At 38.5% G+C, this 12,975-nt stretch overlaps 1 protein-coding gene across 1 annotated transcript in view; it reads left to right on the top strand.

The window, feature by feature from the left end:
• The window catches only part of LOC121284946 (low-density lipoprotein receptor-related protein 1-like), a 1,922,347-nt gene that overhangs the window by 1,684,882 nt on the left and 224,490 nt on the right, over positions 1 to 12,975 (top strand). Inside the window, exons 59-61 of the mRNA XM_041200912.1 lie at positions 3,953 to 4,140; positions 5,198 to 5,403; positions 9,661 to 9,849. Coding sequence (XP_041056846.1) covers positions 3,953 to 4,140; positions 5,198 to 5,403; positions 9,661 to 9,849 — 583 coding nt within the window. The remainder of the gene's footprint in view (positions 1 to 3,952; positions 4,141 to 5,197; positions 5,404 to 9,660; positions 9,850 to 12,975) is intronic.

A 12,975-nucleotide genomic window follows, 5' to 3' on the forward strand; every position in this document is an offset into this window, starting at 1 on the left:
TCTTGGCGGGCGAGGGCACTTACACCCCAGGGTCCTTGATCCTAGGGGAAGGCTCGCCACTGGACTGTCAAGTGCCTGAGTGGCATAAGATGCAGTGGGTCTTCCCTAAAAAAGGGGGTTCTCGCTGGTTCTGTAGCCAACTGATGGGCTGAGGCCCCCATCACCTCCACAAAATTGCACCCATCCTTTTCAAAAAGCCTTGTTATTCTAATTTCTTGAAATGTAGTTTCGTTAGATAAATCAGGTGAGCCTTGACTTGAAATATTAGATCAATAGATTGTGCATTTTATATCATGCCTTTCACAATCTGAGGATCTCCCTCAGTATTTCACCTCTAAGGAAGTACTGTTGAAATGTACCAATATATTGTTAAAATGACAGTTGGTTTACACTCATCAAGGTCCCACAAATAGCAATAGGGTAGATAACTAGAATTTTTTTTAAGAATGTTTGTTTGAGGAAAATATTTTGGCCAGAACAAAGAGAGTTGAGTCTCCTTTCATTCAGACCATATGAACACATGGACCACAACAGCAACTACAGGCTGACATTATTGGCAATATTTGCTGATTAACGTTTATCTTTCTGATACCCCTTCTTTCTGTTTGCCCTTTTAATGCAGAATATAACTCATTTATTTTACATAGGCTTAAATGGTGTTAGAGGACTGGCATGCCAATTTGGTAAACATTGAACAATATTTTCTAGCCCTGCAGCTCTATCCATCAACCTTTGTATAAGAGAATTTTAAACATGCTCCTCTGGATATCATTTTAGCTAATTTTAATTCAAAAGGCTGTCGTCTTCCTTCTATTGTGCATCTAGTTGAGAGAACAGTATCCATATTTAGTTCTAACTACTTGAAACTTTTATCAATGAAAAGCTGATGGAGGCATAGGATAGGATTTTTGCGAGAGGTAGATCAAGTTGGGAAATTTCCCAGCTTGCTTCACCCACCTTGGAAAAAAGACCCCCGAAGTCACCATTTTAGCTCCAGAGGGAGAGTGGAGTTGGGCATGGGTTGGGGGGGCAGGATGGGGGATTGGGCTGGGCCTGCTAACCCCAGAAGCAGAGCGTAGGTGGCCACTGGGTTAGTCAAGTGCTGAGGCAGACTTATTAAAATGCCTACTACGATTCTCTGAGACTTCATCCCAAGTTGTTATTAGATTTTAGGCCTTCTAGCCCTTACCCTCTCACCCCCAACCACTCCTCATAGCCCTTTATACCACCTCCATGCCAACTTATGCTCTCCCACCAAACCAACTCACCCAGTATCCACCCTTGGCAGACCTCAGTAGCAATGTAGGGATGAAATAAAATAAAATTCAAAAAATCTAGTACAGATTTCACTATATATTTTTTTTGAACTCCCATTCTTGAAAGCACATTCAAACCTTTTAAATCTCAAGTAGTTAACCTCTTATAAAAGAGATCATATCCCACATCAAAGACATCTAATCCTTTTATAACCTTTTAAGTTGTCAGTCAAACTGTAAATTTAGAGCACCTCCCTGCTGAGATAATTGTAGCTTTTGAAACACCACCTAACATTCACAGAGAGCCCTTAGAAAAATGTCAACAAACAACTACTGAAGTTGCTAGAACAAAGATTTTTTAACTCTCACTGATACCTTCTGCCTTTTTTTTTCATTTTTATAGGACTGGGAATTTAACTAACTTTGTATCGTGATAGTTATGCAGACACAAGCTGCCCTTCAAGAGCATTCATGTCTATTCCATAAATTTGTGACTCCCACATTGTAGGTTAAAGCCCTTGCAACAGCCAAATTGGTATTGGTTTGAACTCGGCACTGAGTTCAAATGGCCTTACTGAATTTGGGTTTCCTTCATGTGTGAGTCACACCGTGTCCTGTGCTCTATCGGCAAAAATTAGATCTGTCGGAAATGGAAGTGGGACATCAGCATTTGGGTCCTACCCAACATTTTGGAAGCTAAGTTGAGTCTCCATGATTCCACAAAAATCCTGGTCTTAAAGTACTTCCCTGTGTATATCACATTTTTCCAAATCTCCATTCAGTTGAAATATATAGAAGAGAACAAATCACTTTCGATTTTGGAAAGAATCTAAATCAAAATTAATTTAATAAAATTATTTGAAAATCAATACTTACAAGTCCATAAAAAATGATTTAGACTATCCTGCCTTAGACTATTTTGCAACCTGGAATGGTCCAAACATTCACAGGCATGAAAGTTCAATAACTGAGGCCACAATAAATGTACACTTATTGAAACAAATTATAGCTTAGGAAAACAAATAGTGAATGTGATAAGAATGCAAAGCCAGTGTATTGCATAAAACATGTATTTATTTTGGATCACATGATTTATTGTTAACAATTTCTCTTGCTGAATTGTTTGCATTTTTTTCAAATTGTAATCAATTGATTGGCATCACTACAAATTAAGAGTGCAGGAGGGCATACCAGGAGCAGCACCAGGCATACCTAAAAACGAGGTGTCAACCTGGTGAAGCTACAACACAGGATTATTTGCATGCCAAACAGCATAAGCAGCAAGCAATAGACAGAGCTAAGCGATTCTACAACTAACTGATCAGATCTAAGCTCTGTGGTCCGGCCACATCCAGTTGTGAATGGTGGTGGACAATTAAACAACTCACTGGAGGAGGAGGCTCCACAAATATCCCCATCATCAATGATGGAGGAGCCCAGCAGATCAATGCAAAAGATAAGGCTGAATGAAGAATTTGCAACAATCTTCAGCCAGAAATGCTGAGTAGATGATCCATCTCGGTTTCCACCGGAGGTCCCAGCATCACAGATGCCAGTCTTCAGCCAATTCGATTCACTCCACGTGATATCAAGAAATGGCTGAAGGCACTGGATACTGCAAAGGCTATGGGTCCTGACAATATTCAGGCAATAATACTAAGACTTCTACTCCAGAGCTTGCCGTGTCCCTAACCAAGTTGTTCCAGTACAGCTACAACACTGGCATCTACCCGGCAATGTAAACGATTGCCCAGGTATGTCCTGTACATAAAAAGCAGTACAAATCCAAACTGGCCAATTACTGCCCCTCAGCCTACTCTCAATCATCAGTAAAGTGATGGAAGGTGTCATGAACAGTGCTATCAAGCGGCACTTACTTATCAATAACATACTCACTGACACTCAGTTTGGGTTCTGCCAGGGCCATTCAGCTCATGACCTCATTACAGCCTTGGTTCAAACATGGGCAAAAGAGCTGAACTCAAGAAGATGAGATGAAGATGAGAGTGACTGCCCTTGACATCAAGACTACCATCTAGAAGGACAAGGCCAGCAGATAGATGGGAACACCACCACCTGCAATTTCCCCTCCAAACCACTCACTATCCTGACTTGGAAATATATTGCCGCTCCTTAACTGTCGCTGTGCCAAAAGCCTGGAACTCTCTTCCTAACAGCACTGTGAGTGAACCTACACTATTTGGAGTGCTGCAGTTCGAGAAGGCAGCTCACCACCATCTCTCAAGGGTAATTAGGGATGGGCAATAAATGCTGACCTAGCCAGTGAAACCACGTTCCATGAATGAATTTTTTAAAATCCTGAATACGCCTCAACAAACACACAAATTTCCGTTGGAAATTCCTTGGTTTCTATCAGCTTCTGGGGTCACTGAATTCTGAATGCCATTATATTTTGGCACTCATTTACAACCTACCAAAAGCAGCATCGTGTTTCTCTTACTGCCCTCACTTAGTCATTAAATCTGAATATCTAGCACAATGAAAAAAAGCTCCATTTGTTTTGTTTTGTTTATATGCAACAGAGTTTGCCCACCTTACAAAATCAAGTTGTTTTGAAGATGTAGATCTTTGCTATGTTGTCATTCATTGTATTGCTCTGTTGTTACATTGTGTTATTGCTTTAGGCAAAAGTTGTTGCTGTATTAGCATTAATACTTGCTTTTTTTTCTTGGTAGGTGGTACACCATACAGGGCAAGCTATTCCAGATGGATTGGCAGTTGATTGGATTGGCAAGAATCTGTACTGGTGTGATAAAACAAAGCTGACTATTGAAGTCTCGAAACTTAATGGGCTTTATCGGACAGTCCTTGTGAACACAGGATTAAGGACTCCTAAGCACCTGGCAATAGATCCTCGCACTGGGTATGAACACAACAGTATAACAGTTTATGCTGCTGCTAAAGTTATCGAAATATATTTTCACGATGGCTAAGTTATACAGAACACTAAACAAAAGCTTTTGTCAATGTATATAAAAGTATGGAATAATGCTAACTCAGCAACCTGTTTAATGAAGGAGTTCCATAGATTTAGCTCTGCTGCTTTAAGGGTTTAATGGCAGGGGATTCCTGTCAACATCTCAATCTCTCAATGTTTGAGTTATCTATGACACTCAGCAACTGTGCATATGAAATTGTCACTGGTATAGTTTACATTTTCCTACAATTTGCATACTGAGTTGGAAGTTTAACTTTCTTTATGAATTATTGATGCCATTTTACAATGGCAGTAAATCTGCTTAAATCATATATTTCAGATTTCTCTTTTAGTCCTTTGGACTATTGAGGCACACAGCACTCTTATTTTTTTTTCCCCCGGGCCGTCATGTTATTTCTACCTTCAATATCGTCATGTGTGACAAATTATGTAAATATAATATTATTTTGTAGAAGTGCTGCCAGAGGTAACAGTTAACATACTAAAACTTGATGCAAATGCTGGAAACCTGAAATGGAAATGGAAAATGCTGGAAAAAAATCTTAGCAGGTCAGGCAACATCTGTGAAGAGAGGAGACAGAGTTAAAGTTTCAAGTCTTATAATTCTTCATTGGTGTTAGAATTACATTGAATATCATAGCATTTTGCAGCACAGAAATGGAACATTCAACCCAACTGCTTTGTGCCGTTATTTGAGTTGCACTTGAATGTCCTCCCACCTTACTTTATCTTATCCTAGCATGAAATTCTGTTCCTTTCTCCCTCTAGCATCCCTTTAAATGTATCCATACTATTTTCCTCACATTTCCATGAGGTAGCATGTTACAAATTCTGACATGTCTCTGAGTGAACAAGATTCTCCTGGAATCATAGACTAATATAGCATAGTAGGCAATAGCACCTGGGTGTTCCTAGTATTTTCTGTTTTTATGTTTGGATTTGAATTCAGTGTAACATTTCTTTAATAAATATTTTTGAATAGATATTTGTATTGGACTGACCATGGCGATTATCCACATATTGGCCGTGTAGGAATGGATGGAACTAATAAAAGCATTGTCATAGACACAAAAATTTCAAAGCCAAGTGGCCTCTGTCTGGATTACGTGAATAACAGGCTGTATTGGACTGATAATGAGCAAGGTTATATAGAGTTTGCTGACCTGGATGGATCCAATAGACATAGAGGTAGGTAAGGCTATTTTTTTCTCCATTTTGAATTATTCTATTATATGTATATATTTCAATTCAACACACCATAAAAACAATAAAACCATTTCGTTTTTGAAGCTTGTTTATGATAAATTTGGTAAATTTTCTTTCACTTAGATGGCTGATGTTTCTATTGAAAAGATCTGGTGAAATTAAAATATTGATAACTGTATCATTGCATAAAGCAATCATTTAATTGTCTGAACTATATGCAATATTATAAAATATCCATAAGTGCAATAAAATTATCTTTTATTTGCAATAGAGCACTCTGTTGCTCTAAAGTCTGTTAAGCCAGTTTTCATTACCAAGAAATTGAGGATCTATTGATCTCAATATGTCATTTTGTATGTGATCTTAAACAGATTTGAACATTATAACCCCAATTTTAAACCCCTGTGCCCAACAAGAGTGGTGTGTATGTACAGTTAAAATCCTGGCAGTAAGCTACTTACTTCAATCATGTCACCTGTGTGTGTGTTACCATTTTAACTGGTACAGTTTGGGCAGCCAATGAGGCCCTTAGCCTAAGTAAGTGAAGGTCTCACTGACATTCAAAAGCCAACACCGTGTGTAATTCAGACCTAACAATATCGATGTCACATTTGGTGGCATTGCCCAGAGCACTTGGTGTGAAGAAACAGCAAGCTCATAGGAAGGCTGAAAAGCTCATCTAGCTTTATATTTTTTTAAGTTAACCTGTAAACTTTGGGCTCCCACAAGAGCCACAGGCTTCCCTCTCCTGTTCATGATGACATACTTATCTGACTGCCAACGAATGTTCCAGTTGTGCCACCCCGCCATACTTGCCCAAGTCCCATCTGTTGGCATGTGGTGGTTATCACTGGGTATGGATGAGAGTTAGGTCTAGTATTCTTAAATGAGGCCCAGATGTTATAATGGGTGACTTTCGCATGCTGACATAAGCTTGATACTCAGATTGTCAATACCACATCCAGAGCTGTTCCTCTAGATAAAATTGAAACTGTTTTCAAAGAGTACACACATTAAAAGCAATTAACACGCAAGAAGCCATAAAGTTTACATTGGTATTGTCTGAGATATTGGGCGGAATCTTCCAATCCCGTTAGCAGCGGGATGTTTGACAGATGGGGAACTTAATTTGGCCTGAGGTCAAAAATCAGTTTCCCAATGGCGAGAGGGATTAAGTTCTCAGGACTTTAAAGAAAGGTCGACCTTCCTGACATAAATGTAAAGAAGTCCTTTTGCATGCATTAGCAAGCCATGCATGCTTATTAAAAACTGGCTTGCCGGAATTGGATACCCCCTCCAAATTAAGTTCCCCAGCAGCGAGAAATTTAAACGTTCACTTTTACGACTGCACATAAGTGGCGTGCATCTTGCGAAATCAACTTCTTCCATGATTCACAGTGAGTTGCCACTGCATTGTCCTCTTTGGGGAGCATGTATAAATGCCAGCCTATGCTTGAGACCAGTGCAAGTTGCATGGAGCATGACCAAGTAAGTGAGAAAGGGTTAGCAGAGAAGAGTGGAGCAGTGACTGGGCAAAGGTGGAAGGGATACTGCAGGCTGTCCGGTTGCCATTTAAATATGGCGCCCGGACCTCAATCCTATGAGGTAACGACAGGGACAGTGACTTCAGCCTGCCTCCGCCGTGACGATCAGCATGCTCCTCGCAGATGCTCACTTAATGAGCTGAACAGCAACCTGTCCCGTCGCGCAGCGGGGATCACTCCCACTTCCATGCCTGTTACCAAACTTAGACCCAGGACAGAAGATTCCGGCCATTGATGCAAATGCATTTTTTTCAACAGGCATTTTAATGGATTGACTACGTTGAAAAATAGTTGCACCTGCCATTTTATTCCCCAGGTGAAAACAACCTGATAAATTTTATGAGCAATGCAGTTGCAAATCATAATGTACAATTCAGCCTCCTGGGTAGAATTAAAGCATTCTTCTTTTTCCAATGCAGTATTCTGCTCATTTAAAACATTTGGCTTATTTTCCAGTGTTTGATTGCTTTTGTTGGCCTTTTCTGGGTATATATTTTGTGGAAGTTGGTTATTGTAAGATAAGTCAGGTAATGTTTGGTGAGCCCTCAGAGCTGTGTGATGCTGATGTCTGATCTTTGAGCAGTACACAGCAATAGCAATGACTTTGCATTGTGACTGGAGTTTATACAGCCGGGTCAGGGAAGAATTTAGGAATGGAAGGTTTTTCACCTGAATTTTAGTTTTAATAGTATTGCGGTCAAATTCAGGAAATAGCATCAATAAAAATATGGATTTAAAGTGAGCTGTGAGTTGAATTTTGATTTTTTTTTAATTATTTTTTTTAAAAGTCATTTGAGAGGACGATTTTTTTCCCCCCTGAAATCTTGGGTGAAAGCTCATTGCACCCTTGTAGCTCTGCTAAAATTGGAGACTTACCATTTTGGGAATTACAGAAGCAAACCCATTATCTGTAAGTCTGCAATGTTACATGGTGGATGCAGCAATTTACTGGACAATTTCAGGATAGTTCTGCGCAGAACCGTATACTGCTGCTGTCTGAAGCTGCATTGGCATTTTGAAACTGAATCTTCTGGCTGGGGAGGTTCTAATCCAGTCAAAATAACTTAAAGCGAAGAGACACAATACAAAAGATGAAATCTTCGGTAGAAAATTAAAAAAAAGAACATTTTAATGATGCAAAAGGGATCTATCAGAATCATAAACAGAAAAGTTTTAAGTTCTGATGAAGGGATGCACATAGTAAAACCTTACAGTTTATGGAATAAAAATCCATGACAGATATTCAAATATGATACTCTGTGGAGAAATGTGGAATTCAATGCCTTTTGCATGAATTTATTCTAATTTATAAGAAAAAGTTAGCAAGATCAGTGTAAAATATGTTTTGTATTCTCCAGCTGTCTACTGTGATAATTACTTATAATTTTGAATCAGTATTTGGTTCTGGAATTAAAATGTCAGATTTCAAGGTGTGCTAAAGGCTTCCTTTTCTTATATTGCTATTTGGAATTAAGATTCATCCTAGGTCAATGATTGATTGCTGCAACATGTACCATTTAAAACCAAGATGGTCCTGTGAATTCTGTGTCCTCGTTAAGGGATTTTCAAGATGCTGACCAAAGAGGTTCTGAAAGTGAAGGAGAGATTTTTTTAAAAGCATAGTATAGCCAGTTAGATATATGTTAGATATCTGCCTGGAAATGATCTGAGAGGCAGTACAGGCTGAATTCTATTATTGATTAATTTGTTAATTGAAAATCAGGCACAAAATGAATCGAGCTCGGTAGAACAAATCTGTATCAAGTTTATTAGTAGCTGGCAAATATTGGTTGAGTAGAAACAGCTAAAGGTAATTCAGTACAGGTCACGAAAGGAAAGGGAAGCAAATTATTGTCTTATTCCCTCCAGTTGTCATTACTGGAATGACTGCATGTTCAAATTTTTACATGGATCCCCTGACAGCTTAGTGGGTAAATGCATCACCCTCGTGAGCCCGAACCTTGCATTGTAGAAGGCCTGAAGCTTTCTGTGCTGAGTTAGCTGATCACAGCTGAGGTGCTTTAATTAGCCTCCATCCCTCCTCTAAACCATGGAAAAAACTCAATCCCAAGTACCCTATCCTGACTGTTTCTTATAGCCCTCTGTTGGAAATACATTTGTATGAGCATTGTGTGAAGATAGAATTGAGCTTAGCCCTGATAGTCTACACTGTTAGATAACCTTCTGACACTCACACATAGAGAACGACCAGCTAGATAAGGCGCTGCCAATGTCTATAAAACTGTACCCAGACTCTGCACCTTCAGAAGAGAGGAAAAACAGGGGAAAAGGATTGGGGAAAGTTGGGCTCCATTGAGCACACTCTACTTATCTCATGCTAATCCATATTTTTTGTTGTAAATTTTGAGAGTTTTGGCTGGATTATGAGGATTTCAGTTCAAAATGTTTCCTTTCCAAATGAAATTGTTATTTCATATTAAAGAATGCCAATGAGCAGGCATATTCTTTTTCTGTCAGGTGCTGGACCGCATAAAACCGCAAGCTAACAGAGTTTTTTGCTTTGTTCTGTGTTCTTTTAAATGGTAATGAAGAACCCCAGGGAGTTGACATATTGTCACAGCAATTATTCATAAGAAGTTATGTGCCAGTTGTACCTGATGGTTCATGCAATATTGAGTGTTGTGGCTGGCAGTCTTCCAAAGTAATGCACTAACATAACCATATCCTATTACAGTTCGTAACCAAGATATCCCGCATGTGTTAGCGGTTACATTATTTGAAGACTATATCTACTGGACAGACTGGAAAACTAAGTCGGTTAGCCGTGCTCACAAAACCACAGGCTTGAACAAGATGTCACTAATCAGCTCCTGGCATCAGATAATGGATATCCGTGTGTATCATCCCTACAGACAGCCAGATGGTAATCCTTCACGACATGCTATATACTTCCCAAAGTTAATGCATAAATCACTTGTTTAATTGGATAATTTGTATAATTATGGCTGGGAAGTCATTTTACTTTTTTTTAAAAAAAAACATCAAGTTGTAAGAAGGAAGCATTATTATTGTTATTATCATCATATGGAAATTATTTCGGAGCAGTGAATATTTTGCATTATACTCAGTGGCCTTGCATGAACTCGGCACATCAACCTGATAGGCGCCTAGAGTCAGCTAAGCCTAAACTAATTGACTTATAGAGAATATATCACATGCTTTGACCCTTATCTTGCTGAATGAACAGGAATTTTGTAGAGTTAGCATAAGACCCTTGACACGTACTTTTACAGATTTAAAATTAAAGTTTTGATTTTATCTAACTTCATGCGAATTTTCTAACAATGCCTTTAAACCTTTAATTGCATAACTGTAGATGTGTGCCCTTGGCATTCGCCCACACTCCACAACAGCCACTTATCCAGTGACTCATTTGCTCTTGCCATGATATGTCAAGATTTCACGATGTGGTTGACATTCACTTATAGTATTCAGACTAGATTTCAAACTTAGAAAGAGTCACACAAGTCATAAATCATGAGTCATGCGTTCTTATTAGTACAGCTGCTTCTAGCTGCCTAGAACTAGTAATTGTGCCTCTAAGTATACAAAAAACTCAGCCATAAACTCTTATGAATTTATGGCCTAATAGTTATAAGAAATTACATGTAAGGAGAATGTTATAGTTTTGCAGAGCACTGAGGTACAAGAGGGTTCAAAGATTTTACTCTATTTCATTAGCATTAAGAAACAGAAAAGAGGAACAAATTTGTAGGCAAATTTCAGAGAAATGTAAAAATAATAAGAGCAGTAATGGTAAGGGACTTAAATTCCCCAAAAAAGGCTGGTGAAAAAAATGTAATAGGCAAGGAGAATGAAGAATTCCTAAAATGTGTATAGGAAAATCTTGACTTCTTGAGGATCCCACTTTCAATCGTTCCAATGGTGGTCATGCATTCAGCTGCTGAGGCTCTAAGCTCTTGAATTCCCTCCTTAAAGCTCTCCATTTTTCTACCTCCTTTAAGATGCTCCTTAAAACACCTCTTTGACCAAGCTTTTGGTCATCTGTCCTAATATCTCCTTTATGTGACTCAGTGTCAAATTTTATTTGCGAACCTTCCTGAAGTGTCTTAAGACATTTTACTGTGTTAAAGGTGCTATATAAATGCAAGTTGCTATTGTTCTTAAATAAGTCCATTTCTAGTGCATAGAGGAAAGTACCTAGTCCTGGGAAATTAAGTCGAGTAAGTGGAGTCTAATTCAATGGAGAACATCTGGAGAATAGAGATCATGATAAAATTAGGTGTAAAATAGTTATGGAAAAGGATATAGGAAAATCAAAGATGAAAATACCCTAGAAGGGAGCCAGTTTCAGTAATTTGAGAAGAAATCTAGCCGAGGTGGACAGGAAACAAATATTGGCCAAGGGAACATAAATGTGCAATGGCAGGCCTTCAAAGTAGAGATGGTTCTGGTACAAATCAAGAACTTACCCCCAAAGGAGGAACACCCAAAGCTGAAGGTCCCTGGATGTTAAAGGAAATAAAGATTAACATAAAACAAAGCAAAGAAGGCTTGTGGCAAATGCTAGGAACAGTATATAATTGGACAGCAGACAGAATACAGAGTGCAGGGGAAAATTAAAGAAAGGATTAAGAAGGAAAAAGAAAACATGAGAAAATATTAGCAGGTAACAAAAAAGTGAACCCAAAAATCCTACATATAAAATGGAAAAAGATAGTAATGATGGGGATGATTATTAACAAAGAAAGATTTTTTCTTGTGAAGACAGAGGGCATGACTGAGCTACTGAGTGAATATTTTGTATTTGTCTCCTGAAAAGGGAAAGATGAATTAATGTCAGTAAAGAAGAGGGAGTAGATATACTGGATTCGGTTAAAAAAAGGGAAGTGTAAGTAATTTAGCAGTGTTCAAAATTAACAAGTCAGCCAGACTAGGTGGGATGTATCCTAGGTTGCTGAAAGCACCAAGGGTAGAGAAAGCACAAGTGCTGACCACAATCTTTCAGTCCTCCTTGGTTCGATGAGAGGTGCCAGGGCAATGAACGATTAGTAATATTACACTTCTTTTCAAAAAGAGGGAGAGGGATAAAACTGGTAACTACAAGCCAGACAGTCAGGAAAACTACTAGAGTCAAATTGCAAGGACAAAATTAATTATTACTTGGCAAATCATTAGCTTTTAAGGGACAGCAAGCACAGATTTTTTTTTTAAAGGCAAGTCATGTCTGACTAACCTGACTGAATTCTTTGGATGAAGTAATGACGAGAGTTGATGAAAGTGGTGCTGTACATATTGCACAGTTGGACTCTCAAAATATGTAACAGACTTATTTGGAAAATAGAAACAAATGGGATTAAAGAAATAGTAGTAATTTGGGTAAGTTATTGACTAAGGGATAGGAATCAGAAGGTGGTGGCAAATTATTTTTTTTTCTGACTAGAGACCAAGTACAGTTTCAGAGTTTGTGAGGATACAAAACTTGGCAGCATCGTAACAAGTGAAGAGTATGTTAACAGACTTCAAAAGTAGATACTGGTGAAATGAGCAGACACATACGATAGGTGCGAAGTGATGTATTTTGGCAAAGCCAACATGGAGAAGCAGTATAATCTGGCACTGTTTTGCTGAGGAATATTTGTGTGAACATTCAAGAAGCTTTGGAGATGGTAGGGCAAATTGATGATGGCTAAGAAAGCATAAGGGACTTTTGACGTTTGTCACAATTCACTGGAGATAGTGCACTGTAACATCAAGCCTCACAGTTCCCCGAGCTGCAACAAAGTGAAAAGTTTGACCAAACCACCAGATTGTCCCAATTCTACCAAACTGTTTAATTTAGGTTCACAGAATACGAGCACCAGGTTTGTAAACCGTAAATAACTGTTTATTGAACAAATTATCTTTAACCAGTGGCAAAAGAAAGAAATATGAACTGCTAATTTCTAACTCTACAACCTAAACTCTACATCTTTTAAATCCCTATACACACACATACAAGACACGTAAGAGACACAAAAACATAGAT

The sequence above is a fragment of the Carcharodon carcharias genome, chromosome 12 (assembly GCF_017639515.1).
Source record: "Carcharodon carcharias isolate sCarCar2 chromosome 12, sCarCar2.pri, whole genome shotgun sequence".
Taxonomy (NCBI): Eukaryota; Metazoa; Chordata; class Chondrichthyes; order Lamniformes; family Lamnidae; genus Carcharodon; species Carcharodon carcharias.